At 42.5% G+C, this 27,216-nt stretch overlaps 1 protein-coding gene across 1 annotated transcript in view; it reads left to right on the top strand.

Annotated features, from left to right (window-relative positions):
* Nucleotides 1-27,216, top strand: part of JAZF1 (JAZF zinc finger 1) — a 400,632-nt gene that overhangs the window by 355,035 nt on the left and 18,381 nt on the right. The window contains exon 4 of the mRNA XM_082259198.1: nt 16,563-16,732. Within this exon, the coding sequence (XP_082115324.1) occupies nt 16,563-16,732 (170 nt within the window). The remainder of the gene's footprint in view (nt 1-16,562; nt 16,733-27,216) is intronic.

Raw genomic sequence — 27,216 nt, 5'->3', positions numbered from 1 at the left:
GTAAAGCGGAGTTCCAGGCTAAAATCAAACTAGATGTAATCCAATCCCCCCCTCTCATATTTGGATATGCTTATTTTGGGGGGGCATTTTGTACCTTTTTTTTTCCAGCATGGCTTTCGCCCTACGTGCCCCCTGCTTCTGCCCACCCCCGCTGCCTTCTGGGACCTGCTGTGTGTGTCCCAGAAGACAACGGGACCATTCAGAAAGTGCAGCGCGAATCCTGCATGTGTAGTAAGAAACTGGCTGTGAAGCCTGAAGGCTTCACTGTCGGCTTCTCTTAGTTGCAATGCCAGCACCTACACCAGAACCGTTGGTCGAATCGGCTTCAGGGGGGCCGACATTGCGGGATCCCTGGACAGGTAAGTGTCCTCATATTAAAAGTCAGCAGCTACATTATTGGTAGCTGCTGACTTTTACATTTTTTTTAAGAGGCTGGAACTCCGCTTTAAGCACTTTCAAAGCCCGGGTGACCCTGAGGCCTGTTGTCTCTCCTCTGTAGAGTAATATTTTGTATACTGGATTGCCACATGTCAGGTTGTTATTCCTGCCACAATGGGTTTTTATATTTTCTTTTACACTCACTTTCTGTTTATATACTGTATGTATACTGTGTATGGCATTGTCAAGATACTATGTTCTAAAATCTTTGTATGGCTATTGTTCTTATTATACTTACGCTTGTCATATTTTTTCCTCAATAAAATCTTTTATGGAAAAAATAAATAAAAAATAAAAGTTTCCAGCTATGCCAATCACTGTTTTAAAAAGATTGTCAATTTAAGAAAAAGACAAGTAAAAAAAGCTGGCTGTGTTTGTGGATATACACAAGAACAGGGATGTAACCATAAATGTGCTGAGAGGTTAAAAAAAAAAAGAATATTCTTGAAAGAAAAACATAATACTTTGCATTCATGGCAAGGCAAAATGTAGATACTGTGCCCTAGAGATCCAGCTGCTCATGAAATACAGCCTAACAAGATAAACAGTTAGGAGTAGGCTTACCAAGAAACTCCCCAGCCACATATAAAGAGACTGTCCAACTATGACTGGCGTAAGTACACAACAGAATGTTCACTCTTAGTATTGTAAGCGATGACAATACTCAGGTGGCTGATTTCTGTTGTCTTTTGTCCTATGTAACACACTCCAGGTGGCTGGATAAGTCCGTCAATGTGCGGCACAGACATCACATAGCATGGATACTGAGAGCGGGACCTAGAGCAGAAGACTCCTTGGCACTGCGTCAGATATATATTTATATATATATATTATTTATTGTAATCAGGTAACGTGTATTAAAGGTTCCAGAGTAACCATTCCTGATGGGTTGGTGGTTACTCAGACCTACAATATTGCAATACAGGTTTCCTAGCTTGAAACAGGGCTCTAGTAATAGATACTCTAATATGGTCCGATAGTTCACATCCCTCTAGGTTACCTAATAGACAGTAATTGGGTTCCAGTTGGACCACGAAAGACCATGTTACTATGTCATTTAATAGGTAAAGCATTTCACAGTCTACCTACTGTACACACCCAGGAGGCAGGCATTGTTTTAGGATGACACTATATCTAGCTTATCCATTTGCTAAGGTGTATTCAAACCCAAGAACAAAGAATATTCTAATCAAGCATATCAATCCTTAGATGTGGTGGCTCTATTATTTTTTTTTATTTTTTCACCTGTCAGCCTGCTAGTAACTCACTTCCTGTCCCAGGGTGACAACACTCAATGTATTGTATCTATGAAGGAGCATTTTTGTCACCATATAACAGGGAGTGTCTTTGAACTACAAAATACCACCCCCTTTCCCCACCACCACTATCTCTGTAACATAAGGGGAATTGTTCTGTAGTCTACAGAGGTGAAGTGGCCAGGACTTATGAAATATCTGCTTTCGGGGAGGATGACCAGATATTTTTCTGTACGTATACCATTTATAAAATGATAAAACAATGGCAAATATAAATGTGTTTGAGAGGGCAATGAATGTTTTTTTCCCAGTACATTTTATTTATTTTATTTTTTTTTATTATTTCAATGCTGCTTCTTTGTGAGTTTTGGATATTGTCACTAAATAGCTGTTTTCCAATTGTATTTGTTTTGGGGAAAAAACTTTGGGTTGCATATCACAAGTATTTAATATACTGTAAACCACGAAGCAACTTTGCCACATCATTTGTCAGCTCCAGCAGGCAGGGGATGGGGATCTGATGTCATGCCATGTACAGCACAGAGAGGAGAGCTGAGTGTAATCTGAGACCTGAGTGGAGGGAATGGACACACCCCCCTCTACACAGTCTCATAGGGAAAAATGCACAACTGAGGCTGTCAGTCATCTGCTGTGTGCTGGGGGCACAAAGTGGGGCTTCTTTCAGGATTGTCTGGTGTCGCCATAACCTGTCAGAAGTGACTCATGCCAAAAGCAGAGTAATGACAAAGCAGGCAGAATTCAAGACCGAGGCAAGAACGTACACCGTAGAGAATATATGCTTTTTTTCTTTTTGGGTTTCAGAGGTTTACAACCACTTTTAGCTTCAACCAATTTAGGTTCCTAAACCAGAACTACACTGGCTGGGACAGTTGTGGTAATGGCAGCTGGTGTGTAAATTGAATATTTATGGGTATGTAAGTGACTGACAGCAGTAGTACATACTGTTCTCTCTCCAGTAGAGATGGTTCACTCTCCCGCTCTCAGTAATGCTCACGTTCAGTCACTTCATGCTTTTTTCATTCATACGCTTTTTCTTCCCACAAAGTGTGGATGAGCCGCTTGGTTTTCTAAACAGTTGGACGGCCTCTTTATATGCAGCCGGGGAGTTTGTTAGTAAGCTTATTCAGAATTGTGTTTCTATCTATAATTACATTCTCCAGTAACACATGCCAAAACCACATTAATTAGGGGAGTACTTCGAAGGCGCATACTGTATAAGCCTGTACCAGATGTTCATTTTTCTCTACCCCAACTGTTTTTAATTCTTGGTGAGTGTTTGATGGAGGGGGCGGCTTGGAGATCGTTTAAACATTTGCCAGAGTGCCATTAACATCCCGTGACTGGAGGTGGAAAATGTCCTGCTTTGTTTTCTGAAAACTATACTATATTTTTTCCTGCTTATACGACAGAGTAGACAAGGGATACATTACACTGGCATGTGGCTTTATGGAAACAATGTTCATTTTTCTGTAAAATTTCAGTATCGTTATTTACAGCACAGTGAGAATTAAACACCGTTGTTTCAATCCGTTACCCAGTCTGGAATGTAAAAGTATTTGTACTGTACTTGGTTTACGTTGAATACACATCATTACACATATGCTGGAACTATAGATTGTTGTGCTTTACTGCTCTTACACAAAATGCAAGTGAATGAGTCGACCGACTCATTGAAAACAATGCACTCCATGTGTGGCTACTATTTCCTCTTTAAAGGGGAAGTAAACCCTTATCTGCAAGTTGTACCTATAGGTAAGCCTATGATAAGGCTTACCTATAGGTACTGTAAATATCTCCTAAACATGTACCGTTTATGAGATATTTACCTTAAATGCAGCCAGTGACATCAATGGCGCATGCGCTCTGAAGGAACAACCGCTGGTGCCGTTTCTTCAGAGCCCCGTGCCATGACCGTCCGCTCCCGCACGCATGCGCGGGAGTGACGTAATCGCGGCTCCAGCCAATCAGATGGCCGGATGCCGCAAAACCTGGAAGAAGGGTGACAGAACATATCGCCTATGAGAGAGGTGAGCGGTAGGCACTTCGGGGCTTTGTTATAAGGTAAGTATTTCATAATGAGCTAGTATGCGATGCATACTAGCTCATTATGTGTTTGTCTTTCAGGTTTTTTTTTTTTTTTTAAATTCGAAGGTTTACAACCTCTTTAAGCCGGCCATTGAGCGGTCAAAAGTGAGACATAATGATTGCACTGAGTCAATTCTACTAAGCGAGAGCTTTTGGACAGCGTTCTTAATTCTACAGTTTATTGTATAGACATACACTATATTACCAAAAGTATTGGGACGCTTGTCTTTACGCCCACATGAATTTTAATGGCATCCCAGTCTTAGTCCGTAGGGTTCAATATTGAGTTGGCCCACCTTTTGCGGCTATAACTGCTTCAACTCTTCTGGGAAGGCTGTCCACAAGATTTAGGAGTGTTTCTATTGGAATGTTTGACAATTCTTCCAGAAGTGGATTTGTGAGGTCGCAGGCTCCACTCTAATTCTGTTGGGTTGAGGTCAGGACTTACCTTGCTTTGTGCACTGGTCCAAATAATTTGGTGGAGGGGGGGTTATGGTGTTGAGTTGTTTTTCTTGGGTTGGGCTTGGCCCCTTAGTTCCAGTGAAGGAAACTCTTAAGGCGTCAGCATACCAAGACATTTTGGCCAATTTCATGCTCCTAATTTTGTGGGAACTGTTTGAGGATGGCCCCTTTCTGTTCCAACATGACTGCACACCAGTGCACAAAGCAAGGTCCATAAAGACATGGATGAGCGAGTTTGGGGTGGAGGAACTTGACTGGCCTGCACATAGTCCTGACCTCAACCCGATAGAACACCTTTGGGATGAATTAGAGTGGAGACTGCGAGCCAAGGCTTCTCTTCCACATCAGTGCCTGACCTCACAAATGCACTTCTGGAAGAATGCCAAACATTCCCATAGACACACTCCTAAACCTTGTGGATAGCCTTCCCAGAAGATTTGAAACTAAATAGCTGCAAAGGTTAGGCAACCTCAATATTAAACCCTACTGACTAAGACTGGGAGTCATTAAAGTTCATGTGCGTGTAGGCATCCCAATACTTTTGGTAATATAGTATATGTTCCTGAGGCTTAATATAATGTGCATGTTTAGTCAAATAAGTTAGATTCTAAATTGTATCTTTTTATAGCATATCTGAACCCAAAAACAATAATGTAGCATTCTGCAGCTTACCAGTGCTTACATGTGGTAGCTGCATTTATCTTAATTATCTAAGCTTATTTTTCTTTGTTACTACCTGGCAATGCTGAGAGTAACACATTTGATGTCCCTTTGTGGCTACACTCACTTCTCTATTGTATCTATGGAGGCAGCTACGATTGTCGCCCAGGCTGGACATCAAACTTGACTTCCTTGCATCATTCTTACTAGGGCCCATTCACACCATATGCTTTGGGCTGTGTTGGGCAGCCTTGTCCAGTGCAGTCTCAATGCATAGATGAGACTATTTGTCTTTCGTCCTATGAGTTCAGTTCAGACCGCTGAGCTACAAAAAAACATGGGGTATGCTCTACTTTTTCTCCACAGTATATTGCAATACAGTACAACACATCCCAAGCCACTGTGGTGAATAAAGATGAATGAACTATTTTGGGACATATCCGTAAAATAAAAAAAGTAAACAGTGCAGTTCATAATTTACGATGCATCAGCACCACTCCCTTTACAGCACAACCAGCAGCTTTGGTATAGCGCTTACAACCACCACCAGCATGAATCTACAGCTTCTTGCAAGTCGCGGCCCCTGGCACTGCTATTCAGCCATGTAAATATAGTGTAAACCCTACAAATGGCTATAATTGAATAATGTGATTTGCTCAACCCCCATAGACTTCAAATGGGTTCTCCACCAATTTTGAACCAAAGCAGATTTGCACATGGTCATTCGGTCATAATAGGGCCCGTTCACACCAATGTGTTACAACAACACACATTATGTGCACTGTGACACTACATAATATGCGCACTGCAGTACCAACTATTTTGACTGCCATCCCAAATGCATTGCAGCACAACTGATTGTCTTGGTGTGAATGGGACCTTTCGTGAAACTTCTCGCAAACAAAGCAGAATTAAACCTCCACCAACTTTTTTTTTTTTTTTTATTGGATCCTAGCAGCTTTTACCCATAAAGTGCTAGTATGCACAGTATATTGGCAATATAGGGCAGGCTTACCTGGCAAGCGAACCCCCCACTGCTGCTCTCCACCATTCGTGGGTGCTGCCATCTTTTCCCGGGGGTTCCAACGCTTCAGTCCCTTGGTTGGCTGGTTTGTGCTTTCATCAGTCCCGCCCATGTGCATGGGAGTCACATCATCATCATGGCAGAAATCAGTGCCGCAAATGTGTGTTGAGCTGCGCATGTGCAGTTCAGCGTAAATAAATGCTGACAGCACGGAAACAGGTTTATGACAGAAGAGACTCATAAAAATCCTACCTGTCAAGAGTTTTTTCCTAGGTTTAATTTCACCTTCTCCTATTTGCCAGTCTTTACACACATTTTCTGCACTGAACAGTCAGACAGATAATAGGTGTGTGTATAACAAGAATAGCTGTCCAAAATTGCTTGTCCTTTGACATGTAAAATGGTAAACCTATTTGTACTTGCGTTGCTAAGGGGGTGCAGGGAGTGAAGTTGAAACCAGCACATGTGGCGGGGTGAGGAGGTTAATGGTTGTACGGGTGACACCATGTTTACCGCGCAAAAGGGGGTGGTGGTGTTGGGGATGACACCATGTTTTACAGCGGTGGGGGGGGGGTTTGCTGCTGGGGGTGACACCACAGTTTACCACACGGGGTGGTGGTGGGGGTGACACCATGTTTTAGGGCACCGGGTGACACCAACCCTAGTGGCGCCACTGCTTCCAATTAAAACTTTAGAAGTTCTTCTGTTGCAAAGAAGCCTTAATGTATTACATGGAAGCCTCACAGTAACACACAACATCTCTTAAGCCCTGTACACACGGGCTGAATGTCGGGTGACATTGGACAGTTATAAAAAGCGTGTTCTGTTGGACATGCATGCTGGAAAGCCAGCAGCCAACCGACTCCCAATCAGTGCTCTCAGACAATTGCAGAGAGCACTGATGGAGTGTTCTGGCGGGTGAGGGGGGGGCATTCCCCTGTCCCAACACAATAGCTTAGCAGGGGGGATCGCTATACTAACTTCGGATAGTTAGGACATCGGCTCTGACCAGAGCTGACATGTTTTTCTTTCGACCCGCTGGGTTGAAAGAATAAAAAAACGTATAGTGTGTACTAGGTTTTAGGGTGACCATACACATTATCTGATTGTACAATACCTGAACAATGTCATTTAAATTTACCAGAAGACATATCTATACAGTCCAATCAATTTCTATCCCATTGCACAGGTCCTTTTTTACATAGTGTTTGGTAGTTTTAAAGGAGATTGTACAATCAGATTGTGGAGTGTATGTTTAGCTTTAACCTCATATATCCTGGAGCTCTTAACCACTTAAGCCCCGGAAGATTTTACCCCCTTCCTGACCAGGGGGTATTTTGCGATTCGGCACTGCGTGACTTTAACGGACAATTGCACGGTCTTGCGACTCTGTATCTAAAGGAATTTGGCGTCCCTTTTTTCCCACAAACAGAGCTTTCTTTTGGTGGTATTTGATCACCTGTGCAATTTTTTGATCACGAGCTATAAACAAAAAAAGAGCGTCAATTTTGCAAAAATAGCAATATTTTTCACATTTTTTTATATGAAATTCCCCCCCAAAAAAATGTAAAAATCAAAATTTTTTAACATTTTCGGCCAATTTGTTTTATGCTACCTATGTTTGGTAAAAAAAATCGCAAAAAGCGTATTTTGATTGGTTTGCGCAAAAGTTATCGCGTTTACTAACAAAGGGAAAGATTTTTGTCATCTTTTTTTTTTAACGCGTAATGGCGGCGATCTGCGATTTTTTTTGCGGTACTGCGACATTGCGGCGGACAGATCGGACCCTTGACTGACATTTTTGACACTTTTGGGGCTACCAGTGACATTTCTACAGTAATCAGTGCTATACATATGCACTGTTACTGTAAAAATACACTGGCAGTGAAGGGGTTAACTTTTTTTGAAAGGGAGGGGCTATGTGTGTCCCTAGGGGCGTGCTTTCTACTGTGATTGGCTGTGGCTTCAGATGTATGAACAGTGATCAACGGTTCTACATAGTAGAACCGTATGATCATCCTTCATACACAGGGGAGAATGACAGGCAGCTTGTTTACACAAGCCTCCTGACTTTCTCCCTCTCCCCCGACGATCGCAGAGTGACCGGCGGACATCGGGTCCGCCGGTCACACGCGCGGGGGGGTCCGTGACCATGCGGGAGCGCGCCTCCGGTGGGGCGCGCTCACTCCCTAGACCCTCACAGGCTAGCGACGTAGACCTACGTCGCTTTGCCTGTGAGGGGCTGACCGCCGACGTAGATAGTCGTGCGGCGGTCGGCAAGTGGTTAATTCGAAGAGGTTTTTCCAACGACTATCAAAGTTTTTCAAATTGGTTTCGTAGTCTATATTTACATATTTACCTCCTCCCACCCTCGCCTCCAGGACTTCTCCAGAGCCCCTCCCATCCTTTGGAACTCCCTGCCCCAGTAGGTCAGCTCCTACCCTGTCCGCCTTTAGGCGATCCTTGAAAACACACTTATTCAGGGAAGCCTACCCTACCCCCACCTTAAATTTGTACTTTAGTCCCCTCCATCAGATTATCTCCCGCAGCCACTACCTTTTGTACCACATCCCCCTCCCTTTAAATTGTAAGCTCCATGAGCAGGGCCCTCCTATTCCTTTTGTATTGAACTTGTATTGTGCTGTCCCCCTTTTTATTGTAAAGTGCTACATAAACTGTTGGCGCTATATAAATCCTGTATAATAATATTATTATACAGAGATTTAAGAGTATTGGTTTTAATTTGGTAGCAAATTTGAGTACATATATTTTTATTTTATCAGAATTACCAGTAATTAGGTAAAATTTGAAAAAAATGTAATGATCTGTTTCCCACTGTTATCAGCTACCAATATTTCACTGTCGCAGTGATCTGTTGCTGCAAAGGGAAGCAGGATAGAGCTGGATCAGCTCTGCCCTAGTTAGAGATAGATGCTGTCACACTTTAAAGAAGAATTCCAGATATTCCAGATTCCAGATATTTTATAACATATTCCCCTTGAAGCTTGGAATCACTGAAGTAGACATTTCTACTGCAGTGATCTTCACTTGCTTCTGGATCCCGTGCTGAGCGGCTGCTCTGCTGCATTGTGAACACAGAAGGCACCATCGCCATTCAGAGAATGAATAAATGCAAAGCATTGTATGATTGGACGAGTTAGACATCACTGCCCTGCCTATCCATTTCATTCAATGCAGAAGTAATGTATTGAATTACTCTGCTATGGAAGGCTTTGATGCAGGATCACAAGTCCAGGGTAAAATTATTCTGTTCCTGGATAGTGTTAGCGATTGGTTCCAGCACTCATAGACACTGGGGCTCTTGGGAGTCCCTAATACAAGGTACCAGTGCCAAATACCCACTAACCCAGGGCCATTCTAAAACAGCACCTGGTGACAAAATGGCCTTATATTTCCAAACTGTATAATTCAAAATGGCTTCTGTCTTTTTAAGATTTAGATTTTGGAGCCAAATAACTTTTTTTTTTTTTATCTGTACTAATTTTTTGTTTTATGTGCATCTCCATATATTAATGCACAAAATATATTCAACAAATTCCTTTGATGAATAGGAAATCTTTAAAGTGGGATTTTTATGGAATCAAAGATAGATATAAGCTTTCAGAATAGCTCAGATCTCTTTGTAATATAAAAGCTAAGGAACAGAGGGCGCACAAGCCTACCGCATTACCTTTGCAACCATTTATTTAATAAAAAATATATAAAGGTATATACTCACAAACATTTATATAAATTAGGCATAACAAATTAGAAGACGTGCTCTGACCAGCACCTGAAGAAACATGTCAGCTCTTTTTGGAAAGTCATCTCACGTTTGGGACTTATTTCATGGACCAAGCTGGTGGGAGATTTATACTAGTGATCGACCAATATCGAATTTTCGTTGCCGATACAGATACCAATATTTTGGCCATTGAATATCGGTGTCGGCCGATATTGGCCGATATTTTTTTACATTTAAAAAAAAAAAAATTATTTTTACACTTGACAGGTACTCTTTTGGAGGGATCTGGGGATCTAAAAGACCCCAAACCCCTCCTCTGCACTTAAAAGCATTGGCTGTTTTAAATGCGGTCATTTTTTTTAATCTGGCTCCGAATACCCAGAAGTGATGTCATGACATCACTTACGGGTTTTTACATGGAGACCCGATCAGAGCCGAATGCGGCTTTGATCAGGTCTTCTCTTCGGCGGCCATGCAGGTAGGATGCCCGGTTCTCCCAGTGGGACAGGAGACCCGGGTGAGCTGCGGAAGGCGGCGGGAGGGGGGGGACATCCCCTCCCGCTCCTGTAATGACAGCCGAGCGGCTTCTCAGCCGCATCGTTTGTCATTACAAGACAGCCAACCGTCAGCTATAGACGCCAGGATGGGGGTGATGCCTCTAGCTACAGGCATCACTCCGGTACAGCACTTTCCCGAAATATTGGCAATATCGGTCACCTTGGTGGCCGATTACGATATATCGGGGAAAGTGCAGATCGGCCCTCGATATATCGGCTTTGCCAATAATCGGTTGATCCCTAATTTATACCATTGTTTTTTAGTATATATCTATATATTTTTTAATAATAAATGGTTGCAAAGGTCATGTGCTATGCTGGTGTGCCCTCTGTTCCTTATCTTTTACAGTTTTTCATTTGGGTTTCCCCAGCCTGTTATGAGTGGCAGCACAGCTCGTACAGAAGTTTATCCAGTTGAAGATATCTGACTGTATGTGGCCGTACATATTTTTCTCAAGCATAGGAGATTTGTTTTTTTTTTTTGTTCAGGCTTTTATAGCCCAAGGAAGGAATCGGAGTTATACCAAAAAGTTTGCATCTTTAGCTCAAGTTGGTTACTAAAGGGTATCACTTGTCTTCCAAACTTTATGCAAAAATTTTGAGTATTTTTGCAAGATAACTTTCTTCCTGAAGGTGCCATGTTAATTATTTCTTCCCTTTTTTCTTTCTGTGATGTACCCAGTGCGGGAGAAGTCATCCAGCGCCCAGGGCAAAGATGCCAAAGCGCCCCCCCTCCTTTTTCCTTAGCGTTTGGGTCAAGGCACTCCCATCCCTGCAGTAAACCATTGGGCCTAGGGAAACCGGCCCTCCGGCCCACCCCTTGTCCCGGCCCTGGATGTACCTGTCATCACACCTCTCCAAGGCTTGCCCAGCTGAAAAGCTTGGTGCAAGCGATCGAGCCACTATACATTATCTGATGATATTACCAAGTATGATCAGAGAGGGAGAAATGATTATTGGATCATACCACCTGCCTTCTACATTTCTGTTGTTTACAAAGGGCACACATCGCAAAAAAGCACTTTACTCTGACTTCAGATCAGAGCCAGCCAGCTTGCATTTCCAGATCAAGGTCAGCAATGGCAGCTAACATAATTCTCTCATGACAGCTTTCCCTTAACTAAAGCTGGCCATAACCCAGCAGGAGCTTCTTTGCAAAAATATTTGTTTTTAGAACGTTTGTTTGATTTTCTAATGGTTAGCGGGGTCAAATCGACATTCGTTTTCAGTCACAGGGACGTGAAAATTCGAAGGACCAGCGTGGAAAATGTAATCATACAAACTGAAATTAAACTTGTTAATTAGGTCGGGGATAACATTCAAATAGCAGGTCTGGATGAAGTTTTAATGGCTTTTGAACAAAAAAAATTGACTCTTTTATGGCAAGAAGGAATGTTCTGATGAACAAATTATTTGCGAACATTTGAATGAAAATCTAACCACGTATGACCAGCTTAAAGCAGTAGTAAACCGCACAAAGAAAAAAAATGGACCCCCAGACAGTTTTAAAATAGGATTATAGGCAAAACTTTTATTTTCATTTTGTGCAGAGTAAGGGTGGGCTATAAACCCTTTAAGCTTTTATTTTTGCCATCCTTGTCCCATTGGAAAGATTTCGTTTCACTTTCTGTCCCATAGCCAAACAGAAAGTGAGAAGAAATACCTGCAAATTAAAGGAATCTCTTTGGGACCCCCAGGTCACCAGAACTAGTGTCCCCATTGGAAGTATTCCCCTCTATTACTTTTCTAGGGACAACCCAAAATGTGGGATTTTTTTTTTTACTTTCACTTTGAAAGGTAAACAGGACAAATAGAGAGGGTGAATCTCCCTAACGGAGGCACAGACAACAACAAAAAAACTGACAGGGGTTCTAATCCTTCTCCCCTCTATCCAAAACTCAAAAAGAAGTTTTGCCTTTTGCTATATTTGAAGTCATAATGTGCTAGTATGCATCACAGAGTAGCACATTATGACAGATTTACCTGAAAACGAAACCCTCCCTCACCACACTGTCACGGGTCCTGACACTTCCATTTTCATCCAGTCTTCCTTCCGGGTTCGTGGGCTTCAGCTGTATGAATGGCCGAGCCACGATGACAACAGCATGGTCACGGCACAGAGGTCTGAGTGGATGGCACAGTCCATTCAGAGCCCAGTGTGTATGTGTCGGTGTTATCACCAGATTCTGCTAAAGTAAATATCTCCTAAACGGTGCACATTTAGGAGAATTTTATTGTACTTTTAGGTAAGTCTTATTATAGGCTTACCTATAGGTAAAAATAATCAACATTCTGACTTTACTACCACTTTAAGAAGCATGTTAGACAAATTATGTTGGAAGCCATACATACCTATTAAAACGTTAAAACAATTAATGTTAAAAGCTATGCATACCTATACATATCTTAGCAGCAATTCATGTTGGAAGCAATATATTCCTATTAATGCTTATATTGCCTAATGTTGTTTAGATTTCTCATGATAGTTTTTTATGTGCTTCTGCTTTGTTGTGTCACTCTATCCAGTAAAAATCAACCTGTCCGTGCGCAGTCTTTAGGCTTCCCTTTGGATAAAGAACAGTAGTAAAACTAGACCCCCCTCGGGTGCAGCTCCCCTTCTGACAGTTTGATTAATAAGCTTAAAGCACAAATTGAAATGAAAAGAGAAATGAACTCCAGGTGCCTGGACACCTTGTGCTGTGTACAAAGAGCCGGGCCAGGCCAGCCATACAATGCCATTCATTCCCACACCTGAGGGATTGAAGTGAGCGAGCGTAATTGCTGTAACTCTTATTAATGTTCTGACATAATTCCTATTAATTCCACAGGGCTAGTAAATGCATTAGGACTTGTCAACATATTATTTGACACAGTTTATGATCTGTAGAATTATTCTCCTCTGGATTGGACAGCACTGAAGAAAGGGCCTGCTCTTTACCTCGGAGAAAGGTCTTTTCAGGCTGGCCAAAAGCACTTTTTGAAGGTGGTGATGCCTGAGCTTTTAATCAATAGCTAGCAATGTCTTTGGTGTTAATGGTGCAGGTAACATTTTTTAAAGGGAAACTGGAACATGCATTTAGTGGGTACACATTTCAGGTTGTTATTATTGCAAAATCATTTTAATGGGAATCTAAGATTTGATGTGCTTTCTTAGCTGTTTGTAAGTCAGGCAGTGCAGTCGGTATCCCTACTTAAAGACTAGAGTGAGAAAATAAAGCACAGGTTAAGACCTGATCATTTGTTTTCCAGTAAATCTAAAGTGTATGTCAAAATTAAGAAAAAATATTGTTTACATCTCCACAGTTCATGCCTATTTCCCCATATTGTATCCCTTTAAATACACTGCAAGTATGGGAAATTAACTGTTGCTGTGTCAGAAATATAGCATGCTCCTGTCTTCCTCTTTGATATGACAACTTGCTGTATTTTTATCTCTAAATTCCTAAATATGTTGTCATCTCTGCCTACTTCAACTCTGATTGATTACAAGACCTCTCCTCATCTCCCCTTCCTCTCCACACCCCCATAAACCCTCTTTATCTCTTCCACCCTTCCTAATCTCCATAATCTCTTTTATCTCCTCCCCGCTCTCCACATCTTCATAACCCTTCTTCATCTCATCTCATCTCCTTCTCCTAATCTTCATAACCCTTCTTCATCTCATCTCCCCCCTTCTCCTAATCTTCATAACCCTTCTTCATCTCATCTCATCTCCTTCTCCTAATCTTCATAACCCTTCTTCATCTCATCTCCCCCCTTCTCCTAATCTTCATAACCCTTCTTCATCTCATCTCATCTCCTTCTCCTAATCTTCATAACCCTTCTTCATCTCATCTCATCTCCTTCTCCTAATCTTCATAACCCTTCTTCATCTCCCCCCCCCCCATCTCCTAATCTTCATAACCCTTCTTCATCTCATCTCCCCCCTTCTCCTAATCTTCATAACCCTTCTTCATCTCATCTCATCTCCTTCTCCTAATCTTCATAACCCTTCTTCATCCCCCCCCCCATCTCCTAATCTTCATAACCCTTCTTCATCTCATCTCCCCCCTTCTCCTAATCTTCATAACCCTTCTTCATCTCATCTCATCTCCTTCTCCTAATCTTCATAACCCTTCTTCATCTCATCTCCTTCTCCTAATCTTCATAACCCTTCTTCATCTCATCTCCCCCCTTCTCCTAATCTTCATAACCCTTCTTCATCTCATCTCCTTCTTCTAATCTTCATAACCCTTCTTCATCTCCCCCCCCCCCCATCTCCTAATCTTCATAACCCTTCTTCATCTCATCTCCTTCTCTGAACCTTCATAACCCTTCTTCATCTCATCTCCTTCTCCTAATCTACCCCTCTTCATCTGCTACCATTCTCCTCATCTCCATAAACCCTCTTCATCTCCTCTCCCTCTCCTAATCTCCATTGCTCCACTACATCTCCTCATCTGCATAACCCCTCTTCATCCCCTCCCCCTCTCCTCAGCTCTATAACCTGTCTTCATCTTCTCTCTCTCTCTCTACTTATCTCCATAACCCCTTTTCATATCCTCTCCCTCTCTGCTTCGCTATAACCCCTCATCATCTTCTTCCCCCTCTCTCTATCTCCATAACCTCTCTTCATCACCTCCCTTTCTCCTCATCTCCATAACGCCTCTTCAGCTCCTTTCCCCTCTCCTTATCTGCATAGTACATACTCATCTCCTCTCGTTCTCCACGATTTATCCTCATCTCCTCCCCTTCTCCTCATCTCCATACCCTCTCTACATCTCCTCCCCCTCTCCTCATCTCCATACCCTCTCTACATCTCCTCCCCCTCTCCTCATCTCCATACCCTCTCTACATCTCCTCCCCCTCTCCTCGTCTCCATACCCTCTCTACATCTCCTCCCCCTCTCTTCATCTCCATAACCCCTCTTCATCCCCCCCTCATCTCCATAACCCCTCTTTGCCCCCCCCCCCACCATCTCCATAACCCCTCTTCATCTCCTCTTCCTCTCCACAATTTCTCTTCATCGCCTCCCCCTCTCCTCATCTCCATAACCCCTCTTCATCTCCTCTTCCTCTCCACAATTTCTCTTTATCTCCTTCCCCTCACCTCATCTTCATAATCCTCTTCATCTTTTTTCCCCTCTCCTTATCTCCATAATACATTCTCCTCTCCCTCTCCACGATTTATCTTCAACTCCTTCTCCTCTCCTCATCTCAATAACCTCTCTTTATCCCCCCCCCCCGTTTCATCTCCATAATTCCTCTTCCTTTCCCCTTTCCTTATCTCCATAACCCCTCTCCATCTCCTCATCTCCTTTCCCATCCCCTTATCTCCATAATACATCCTCCTCTCCCTCTCAACAATTTTTCTTCATCTCCTCCCCCCTCCTCATCTCCATAACCCCTCTGTAATCCTCCTCCATCCACCCCCCCCCCCCCAATCTCCTCATCTCCATAACCCCTCTTCATCTCCTTTTCCCTCTCCTTATTTCTAAAATACATCCTTATCTCCATAACCCCTTTTCATCTCCTTCTCATCTCCACAACCCCATATTATGTGGTACCTTTATAGCCAAAGAATTCTCACAATGACATTGTCTGACGTGGAAATCTATCTAATGTGCTGTCCATAGTAACCAAAGAGATCCAAGTTTGTGTGATATTTTTAGTTTTGTATTAATATTTACTATGGGCTTCCATATTTTCTAACTTACAGTTGTCATATACTGTATATTATTTCTATAAGTACTATTACTATTTTTTGAAAGTTGGATATTTTCAATTTGCAGAATGAAATAGGTGTTAATTACCTACTGGTAATTAAAACAGTGCTGCCAGAATACATCCTGACAGTGGGACACCCTCCAAGTAATCTGCTCACACCCTGCCCCAGGGCTAATACCTTTTATTATTGGATTATTGGGCTAAGTGGTTACTTATGCTTGTGAGCTGAATATTGTAACAGCAAAGTGTATCATTCTACTAAAGAAAAAAGAAGCAATCTGTCCCAGTGGTGTACATTCCCCATGAGCACCAACAAATGTCTCACCGCTAATCTCAATGAATGATCTGCTGCTCATATCCAGCCACATAGAGACAATCAGAATTGCTGACTACATGAATTTCCATGTGTTACCCCCTCCCACCAGAAACCACTTGAATTGAATACAGAGTCAATGGATTCCCTAGTCTTTTTCTACACATAATTGGAATGTGTAAGAGGAGTATCTTATATTGTTTATATATAGCGCACACATTCATATTCAGATAATACTGGCAGTATGTTTTATATGTATGGCACAGTGGTAATTTATCCTGATATTCCCTCTGCAGGTAGCGAGTATGACGAGGAAGAAGTGGACTATGAAGACTCAGATAGCGATGAATCTTGGACCACAGAGAGTGCCATTAGCTCTGAAGCAATCCTGAGCTCCATGTGTATGAATGGAGGGGATGAGAAGCCATTTGCCTGTCCAGTTCCTGGATGTAAAAAGAGATATAAGGTAAAATGGAAAATTACGTTTTACTGTAAGAGGTTGTAAAATCAACAAGAGATACGGAAAGGTAACTGCTAACTGGTTTTCTCTGATTGTGTAATGGAGCACAGCTTGTATGATACTGAATATTTTTATATAAGCCACCAAATAAAATGTAATAAAATATGTACAAAGCATTTACTGAATGATCTGTTACAGATCCATAGTGGTGGCTACATTTGACCAATGAGGCCTTTCAGTATGGTGGCAAGTAACGTGGTGCAGGGAAAAGCTTGTACAGGAACTGCAAGTATGGACAGATAACAGTATCTTCCATGCTAGCTTTATTATATATGTCAGATACATACATGCTCAGTCTATGTATGAGCATGTTCGATTATTATATAAATAAAGTACATCTAAAATACAAAACCTTTTTATTACTTTTTGATAGAGTGGGGGAAGGCTGGATCTTCTATCAGGTTTTTAGTGCTGGTTTTGTTCCCAACATTGTCACTGGACTGAAAGTGGGAGAAAATCTAAATTTTTGAGTTGTCCCCTAACCAGGAATTGTAGGGAAATCTTTCAGTGTGGACACTTGTTCCAGTGATAATTGTCCTTTCATTTTGGTGGGATTTTCTCTTGCTCTCTAGCTCCTGCTCCTTTTTAGACGACCAGTTTCGGGACATGTGATTTGGCATGCGATAAATCGTGCCATCAATTGGGGCAAAACCGCACCGCATTTTAGCGATTCTGCCACAATCCCAAAACACCAAAGTGTGAAAGTAGCCTAAGTGTAATAGATTGCAGCTTACCAATTCTTAGATGAGGTAGCTGCTCTAGTTTTTTTTTAGGCTTTTTTCCTTTTATTTGTTTTTTTTCACCTGGTGATCCTGCCAATCACACATGTTTTAGGGTGCCTTCACTCTGGATGGAGGAGCATTCTAGACCCCTTTAGACATCAGTATTGTCAGCCTGTGGAGGGACTAGTGTTAGATCCACTAGCAAGTTCAGTTGGACCTAACAAATTAAACAGCAAACGTTTTTTTTTTTTCTTTTGAGATAAAGGTTTTATATAACTAAATAAAAGTTGACCATTTTAAGTACCTGTCAGTGTTGAATGGTTTGTTTCAACCCTCTACTTTTGATGAACAGCTTGGTCTGTTAAAGAAGAAGTAAACTCCCATAAGTAACTTTTACCTATAGCAACAGCTTCGGTTTAAGGTAAGTTTAACCACTTAAGCCCCGGAGGATTTGGCTGCTAAACGACCAGAGGGCATTTTGCGATTCGGCACTGCGTGACTTTAACGGACAATTGCGCGGTCGTGCGACGCTGTACCGAAACGAATTTGGCGTCCTTTTTTTCCCACAAACAGAGCTTTCTTTTGGTGGTATTTGATCACCTGTGCGATTTTTTGATCACGCGCTATAAACAAAAAAAGAGCGTAAATTTTGCAAAAATAGCAATATTTTTCCCTTTTTTTTATATGAAATTCCCCCAAAAAAAATGTAAAAATCAAAATTTTTTAATATTTTCGGCCAATTTGTTTTATGCTACCTATGTTTGGTAAAAAAAATCGCAAAAAGCGTATTTTGATTGGTTTGCGCAAAAGTTATCGCGTTTACTAACAAAGGGAAAGATTTTTGTCATTTTTGTTGTTTTTTTTTTTAACGCGTAATGGCGGCGATCTGCGATTTTTTTTGCGGTACTGCGACATTGCGGCGGACAGATCGGACCCTTGACTGACATTTTTGACACTTTTGGGGTTACCAGTGACATTTCTACAGTAATCAGTGCTATACATATGCACTGTTACTGTAAAAATGCACTGGTAGTGAAGGGGTTAACTTTATTTGAGAGGGAGGGGCTGTGTGTGTCCCTAGGGGCGTGATTCTAACTGTGATTGGCTGTGGCTTCAACTGTATGCAGAGTGATCAATGGATCTACATAGTAGATCCATGTGATCAGCTCTCATACAGAGAGGAGAATGACAGGCAGCTTGTTTACACAAGCTGCCTGACTATCTCCCTCTCCCCCGCCGATCGCAGAGTGGCCGGCGGCGATCGGGTCCGCCGGTCACGCGCGCGGGGGGGTCCGTGACCACGCGGGAGCGGGAGCGCGCCTCCGGCGGCGCGCGCTCGCTCCCTAAACCCTCACAGGCGAGCGACGTAGACCTACGTCACTTTGCCTGTGAGGGGCTGACCGCCCACGTAGATAGTCGTGCGGCGGTCGGCAAGTGGTTAACATAATGTGCTAGCATGCGGTACATACTAGCACATTATGCAGTGCATACTAGCACATTATGCCTTTACCTTGCAGGGTAAGAAGGAAAAAAAAAGAGTCCAGCAGTTTACAACCGCTTTAAAGGAAGTTGTAAAATAACAGACTTACAGGCTAGATCACCAAGAAAAAAATCTATAATAAAAGAGCTGCAATATAACACATTTTTGTTTTTGAGTTTAATACCACTTTAGGCTTTGGCTTTAGATATACTTAAAGTGGTTGTAAACCTCAGACATGAAAACTGAACAAATCACACATTTTTATAGTGTTTACTTGCCGCTCTAAAGCACTACGTTTCATTTCTCTCTGCTGTCTAGTTCTGTTATCAACATGAGTCACTTCTGACAAGTTTTCCTAAAACCAAGATAAAAAAGGTGACAAGAGGGATCAGTCAGTGATTGACAGACTCGACTCTGTTCCTGTGTGCTGTATGGGGGGGAGGGTTCGGTGTTCCCTTCCCTCCAATCAGCTCTTAGAGCTCTTGTACGCTCCCTGCTTTGTGAGTATGTGAAAAAATCCTTTTCATCTCTGAGTTTTATAAAAATGTTCAGAACAAATGGTTTCAAATAAACAGGTACAACTTATGTAGGAGGATTTGTTTAATCTCTGTGTATCACCTGAGGCTAGTCACTTCAGTGGGGTATCTGTGAGGGTTTACACCCACTTTTAGTTTTATTATTATTATTATACAGGATTTATATAGCGCCAACAGTTTGCGCAGCACTGACAAAATGATGGGCAGACATTACAGTTACAATACAATTTGGTACAAGAGGAATCAGAGGGCTCTGCTCGTTAGAGCTTACAATCTAAGGCTGGCCATACACTATACAATTTTCTTGTTCAACTTTCCTTTAGATTTACCAAAACCATGTAATATAGGGTTAAACCTAAACACTTTCAATTTGTATGCAATCAGGCAGGCCCTTGCACTACATAGTTTAAGGTAAATCTAAAGGAAATTGAATAAGAAAATTGTATAGTGTATGGCCAGCCTAAGAGGGAGGGTCAATCAATACAAAAGGTAATAGCTGTGGGGGATGAGCTGATGGAGAAAGTGAAACAGTGTATTAGTTAGAAGTTGGATAGGCTTCTTTAACCACTTAAGCCCCGGAAGATTTTACCCCCTTCCTGACCAGGGGGTATTTTGCGATTCGGCACTGCGTGACTTTAACGGACAATTGCGCGGTCGTGCGACGCTGTATCTAAACAAATTTGGCGTCCTTTTTTTCCCACAAACAGAGCTTTCTTTTGGTGGTATTTGATCACCTGTGCGATTTTTTGATCACGCGCTATAAACAAAAAAAGAGCGTAAATTTTGCAAAAATAGCAATATTTTTCACATTTTTTTAAATGAAATTCCCCCCCAAAAAAATGTAAAAATCAAAATTTTTTAACATTTTCGGCCAATTTGTTTTATGCTACCTATGTTTGGTAAAAAAAATTGCAAAAAGCGTATTTTGATTGGTTTGCGCAAAAGTTATTGCGTTTACTAACAAAGGGAAAGATTTTTGTCATTTTTGTTGTTTTTTTTTAACGCGTAATGGCGGCGATCTGCGATTTTTTTGCGGTACTGCGACATTGCGGCGGACAGATCGGACCCTTGACTGACATTTTTGACACTTTTGGGGTTACCAGTGACATTTCTACAGTAATCAGTGCTATACATATGCACTGTTACTGAAAAAATACACTGGCAGTGAAGGGGTTAACTTTTTTTGAAAGGGAGGGGCTATGTGTGTCCCTAGGGGCGTGCTTTCTACTGTGATTGGCTGTGGCTTCAGATGTATGAAGAGTGATCAACGGTTCTACATAGTAGAACCGTATGATCATCCTTCATACACAGGGGAGAATGACAGGCAGCTTGTTTACACAAGCCGCCTGACTTTCTCCCTCTCCCCCGCCGATCGCAGAGTGACCGGCGGACATCGGGTCCGCCGGTCACACGCGCGGGGGGTCCGTGACCATGCGGGAGCGCGCCTCCGGGGACGCGCGCTCGCTCCCTAGACCCTCACAAGCTAGTGACGTAGCCCTACGTCACTTTGCCTGTGAGGGGCTGACTGCCGACGTAGATCGGCGTTAGGCAGTCGGCAAGTGGTTAAAGAAAAGGGATTTCAGGGATTGTCTAAAGATGGATAGATTAAGGAACAGTCGGGCTGATTGGGGTAGGGAGTTGCAAATGATGAAAGAAGCTCTGGAGAAATCCCAGAGGCGAGCATTGGAGGAGGTAACATGGAAGCAAGAGAGCAGGAGGTCCTGAGAGGACTGAAGAGAGCAGCTTGGTTGATATTTTGAGATTGGGTTAGTGATGTAGCTGGGGACAGAGTTGTGGATGGCTTTGAAAACTATTGTTAGTACTTTGAATTTTATTAGTTGGGTGAGTGGGAGTCAGCAAAGGGATTGGCAGAAGGGGGTGGAGAACACTGAATGTTTTTTTTTTTTTCAAACTGCTTTTTTATTAATTTTATCACATGAATAGCACAACAATACAGCAATATATGGTGGTGGTCAGAATCACATCCCAGTTCCCCAGCGGAGTGTAGGTCCAGAACAGACCCTCCCGTACCCAGACAGCTCTCACACTCAGAGCATCGTGGAGCTGCATGTTTCAGATAGAGCGAACCAAGGGCCCCAGACCTTCAGAAATTTTTTTGGACAGCCCCTGGCTTCATATGTCATCTTATATAGGGGTAAGACTTGGTTAATCAAATTTTTCCATAGATCAAGTGGAATCCTGTCCACATGCACCCATTGCATCACCACAGTTTTCCTGGCATAAAACAACAAGAGTCTGAGAAACTGTTTCTGGTGAGTGCGGAGATCAATCTCCCCGAGAATTCCCAGTATGCACCACTTAGGGCTGCAAACAGTAGGGAATTCCAAGGAGGTCGAGAGAAAGTGCGTAACCTGAGACCAAAAAGGCCTAATTTTTGGACAACTCCACAGCATATGAAGTAAATCTCCCTGGGCTCCACCACATTTATGGCACTCCGGAGTGGGCCTCTGCTTCATCAGAAACAACCTATAAGGAGTATAATAGGTCCTATGGAACACACGTAATTGTATCAGACGGTCCCTGGCCGAGATGGTCGTCCTAAAATACACCTCAAGCACTTCTTCCCAGTCATCGTCCGAAAGATCCGGGATGTCTCTCGTCCACCCGGCCCTAATAGCTGAATGGTTGGTAAGGTGTATAGTACTGTCCCCATAGAGCCTGCTGTGTGATGACTTTTTGGGTGTCCCTCTGATTATCTGCAGACAGTCACTAGGGGATTTTTCACTCATCCATCCTTACTCCCAGTTGCTCGTTACTCAATATCAACAGTCCAGGAGATTTGGTTTTATATTTATTGTGGGAGAAGGGAATAGTGCAATACTCTAACTTGAACTATTCACAGCATATAAGGACAACTCTCACTTGGCCTCACCAGGTTTTTTGTGGAAGCAGACACACTGCTTTGACCATACTGCCACTTGTATGAAAGAATGAAGTCCTCTTGCTCTCTATAGAAGCAGACTTGATGCAACTAACATTATCTTCAGGACACTCTCTAGCATGCCCCTGACTGACACCCGTCCACTGACTCTTCTAGCAGAAGGGGTGACCCTCTAAGGGACAGGACCATTGACACAGATCTGCACTCACTGTAGGTAGAAACAGATCCTTTCCAGTGTCTCCCTTCCATTCAACTATGCAGAACCTCTGGGTTCAGCCTCTCTCTGACTCTCAGGCTCTCAGGTCGACCACCTGAGGCCGCATGGCAGCTTCTACAGAGGAGGGGCAGCCCCCTACCTCCTGGGACCCCGCTCTCCAGCTAAAACACCCAGAGCATATGTGCCCTTGGCATTTATACAGTATCCATCAAGGAACTTTTCTCTGCCAATCACCAGGGCTGTAACAAATGTCTGTGCACTCAATTGTCAGGTTTCCTCCCACTGTCCAATATGCCTCCCTATTGGACCAGTATGAAACATTTCAGATAAGCTGAGCTGCACGGAAACACCATGAGCAGACCTCCCTAATGGATCCTGCTCTCTGGTAAGCAGAGAGTAACATAAATTTACCTGGCAATCTCTCTGGTAACCCAAAAATTATACTTTCTCTCTAGCACCTACCTAGGAGGTTGCTACAGGAGTCTTGCAGCAGCATTCATTATAGACTGAAGGGGGGATAGTCTATGTAAAGGTAATCCAATGAGGAGGGAGTTGCAGTATTCGAGGCGAGAGATAACCAGGGAGTGAGTTAGAAGCTTGGTGGTGTCATTGGTTAAAAAGTTGTGTTCTAGAGATGTTGTGGAGGTTAAGGCAACATGATGTACTATAGTTAAAAATGTGTCCTTTTAAATCTACTTTCCAGGCAAAAATGGAGCATATATGTTATTGGCTGCATCAGCCAACATCAGTGCACCAGAAACGAGTGACATCACTGTTGTAGTTACTGAACACCTTTGTTGTGGAAGAGCCAACTCTGGAATTCTAGAAGTCCTGGTATCATGAAACAAAGACGTCAAGTTTCCATGACAATACCTAATTTCTGCTTTTGTGTAATTAGCATTTCAGGACCCCAGTATGCATGGTGTATATTTCTGGATCTCCTAAAAAGTCTGAAACTAGTAGCTGGGACAATTTTTAATCATGTTTAGCAAATACATACATAAATAAAATCTTGAAGTTAAATGAAGTTTAAGTATAGTTAGTATTGTAAAGTTATACTAAATGCTAGCTGTTTTTTCTTACCTTCTTCTTATTCTTTGTTGCATTCTCTGCAATAAAGATGAATTGCAGTTATGGTATATGTTTACATAGTTACATCAGAAACCACAGAAGAAGGGTCACCTTAACAGCCCATTCACACATGGGTGACACAACTTGCTGGGGCGACCTGTGAAGTTGCGGTGCTCGGCGCGACATGCACGGACTTCATATAATTGAAGTCAATGCAAGTCGCCTCCAGGTCGCCCCAGAGTAGTACAGGACCCTTTTTCTAAGTCGGAGCGACTTGTGTCGCTCCTATTAGAACGGGTCCTGTGCTTATCAATGGCAGGCGACCGACCGCGACTTGTCAGGCGACCAAGTCGCCTGACAAGTCGCACTAGTGTGAATGGGGTCTTAAGGATTAAAGGACTTTTAAAGCACTGGACTAAAATGGCAACACAAAAAGATAACAAAATATATTTATTGAATCCCGTTAAAAATAAGATGGGATAGTTCATAATCCATATAAAGGTTACAAATGTAATTATACTGTAAACCAAATATTAAAAAACAATACAAATACATGGAAAAATGTTGTCTCCTGCTGGTTAGTTTTGCATTTCACAGTTCACAGCTGCTTCATCAGAAAAGTTTAATAACCACTGGCTCTTGAAGGTGTCATACATAAGAGCTAACTACCAATCCCCCAATGATGCCTAGGGGAAGATGAGCTGGACACTGGGTCAGGTAGAGGGGAAGCGAGGGCCACGACCGGCCACATAATCACAGCTACAAGAAAATGATAAAAATAACACCTCTAAATAAACTAGTCGGACAGATAAATGATCAAAATTGGATTTATAGGTGGAATTAGGATGGACCAACCAAAACAGCCCTTACCCCCATTGCATGCACCTTCGCCGAGACTAAATTGGCCCCAAGGCATGCATTAACACCACAAATACCACCACATCAGCACAAGACCAAAATACAAACATAAGACATTCACCCAACACATTCACTCAGACATGCACTAATAGAACAGTAGTAACGCAACAATTATCAATGCACATGCATAGAAACACCACATACACACCATACCCCCAACAAACCCCACCATCCAACCTCCACATACAAACATGTACAGTATCTGCCTGTTATCCCATGAATTGTTACATCAGTCAGATCTATTTTTACAAGATCCAGAAATGTACACCATACACACTGGGGTTCTGGAATGCTATGTACACAACAGCAGAAAATAGGTGGTGTTGGTGGTGTTTGCTTCAGTGATTTCCAGATTCCAGGAATGGTATATACATAGTTAAATTTGTCCAAGTTTAACCAATGTAGTTATGTGAAAACATTCCATGGCTGTAATTCATCTTTATAGTACCTTTCTATATCCCCCTTTCCAAAAACACCTACCTGGGATCCCTTGTCACTGCCATTGGGTCCTCCGCAATCTGCACTGCCTTCTAGATCTACAGTACCTCCTTTAGGGGAGGGTATTGAGAACAGTGGAGCAATAGGCTTCTGTTGCTATCAGTCAAATGGCTAGGAGGAGGGAGAAGAGGTGTGGCTTACTGAGCGGTGTATCTGTAGACACACACAGCACTTGCCAGCAGCATACACGCATTGGTGTCTCCTTAAAGAGGTTGTAAACCCTCTCTTAGAACTTGTATCGTATAGGTAAGCTTTTAATAAGGCTTACCTATAGGTACTGTAAATATCTCCTAAACATGCACCGTTTAGGAGATATTTACTTTTAATGCAGCCGATGACGTCATTGGTGCATGTGCTCTGAAGGAATGGCCACCCGTGCCGTTCTTTCAGAGCCCTGTGCCATGAATGCGGGAGTGATGTAATCGCACCTCCGGCCAATCAGATGGCCGGAGGACGTGAACCAGGAAGCAGGACGGCCGGACATGTCAGCCGTGTCTCTGTTGAGCGGGCCACACTGCGGGGGCTTCGTTCTGAGGTAAGTATTTTATAATGAGCTAGTATGCGATGCATACTAGCTCATTATGCCTTTGTCTCACAGGATTTTTTTTTTTTTTTAGGGGGTTTACTTCCTGTTTAACAGGCGGATGGCAGTGGTTTGGGGGCTGGCGGTAATTTTAAAAACAATCATCATCTAATGAGAGTGTGGACCTCAACTTTAAAGAAAACAAAAACAATAATAAGGGTTCATTATCACTTTAGGTGGTTAGCTGTGGCTCATCTTACAAAAGCCTGCTTTAAAGTAAAGATACATTTAAAGTGTTACTAAACCCACAACAAGAAAATCACTCTGTATATTGTGTAAAGCATGGGGGTTATTCCTCTGCATTGTGTAAAAAGGCTGTTTGATCCTGCCTTTTTTGATCCTCCACTTCTTCCACAGCCCCCAAGCCATCTTCTGATAAAACAGAGCATTGGGAGCACTCTGCACATGATCAGCTTGGTGTGTATTCCTAGAGAGTTTTTTTTTTTTTGAGGGAGGGTGCATGTGATCTGCTGGCCAATCAGCACTGACCAGACAGAAAGGCAAGGGCCATGCAGCCTTATAGGACAGTCAGATGAGAATTAAAACTCCTCCTACAAGCTTTAGCCAGACACTCATAGAAGTCATAGGACTGCTATATACTGCTGATGAGAAAAGGTATTTATTAGTTTATATTTACTAAAATATTTGTATTTTCATATTCTGTGTACTGTGGGAGATCAGATATAGTGAATGCAGGGTCTTGGGTTGAGTAACGCTTTAATACCCTCTGGTCAGGTGCCAATATCTTCATTAAATCCCAACTCTAGACTGCGATGACCTCACTTCTGGTCTCACTGCTAATCACTTTTACTAATTTAGCCTAGCTTTAAGATTCCACTTAACAGCTGGCCACAGCAGAGTAATGGAACCTTCTTTTTTGTTAGAAATTCAATTATTGTGAACAGATCGTTTTAGCTTACTTTACAAACCTAGTACCTTCTCTACTCATTTTATTGCATGGTTTAGGATCTCCCACACGATACATGTTACAGTCTTGCTCGAGGCTTGTTGAAATTCTGTTCTGCTCCCTTCCATGCACACCTTAATCTTTTACTTGACAATATAATTGCTGGCGTTTTCAGCTGCTTTTCCTAATTGCCTTTGTCCCCTGTTTATGCCTAGAGGTACGTGCACATTTAATATTGCGTATTGAAAGGGAGAGACTGTAAATAAAAGCGTATTAAAGCAGCAATTAAATGCGGTGTCCCTGTCGCTGCGCATGCAGAGGGGGTGCCTGGGGCTGTCGCTGCTTTGACTGGGCCTCTTTCTTCTGTAGCCTCTTGACTCTCTCAGTAACACTTGTGTCTCACATGATGTTTATTCCTGTCCGTTTAAACCTCTAATAGTGTGAACATATTTATGGCGCAGCCAGATACAATAAATTAGTGTTAGCCTGGTATTCTGTGGCACACCCAGCTAACTCTACTGTATGCAGCTCTTGTTTTTAATTATGGCACCATTAGTGCACCTAGAGCTCCTGGCTGATGGCAGCTGTCAAGATGT

This window comes from Pelophylax lessonae (genome assembly GCF_965119305.1).
Source record: "Pelophylax lessonae genome assembly, chromosome: 5".
Classification (NCBI taxonomy): Eukaryota; Metazoa; Chordata; class Amphibia; order Anura; family Ranidae; genus Pelophylax; species Pelophylax lessonae.
Note: the sequence above shows the minus strand (reverse complement) of the source record. Positions and strands in the feature narration are given on the sequence as shown.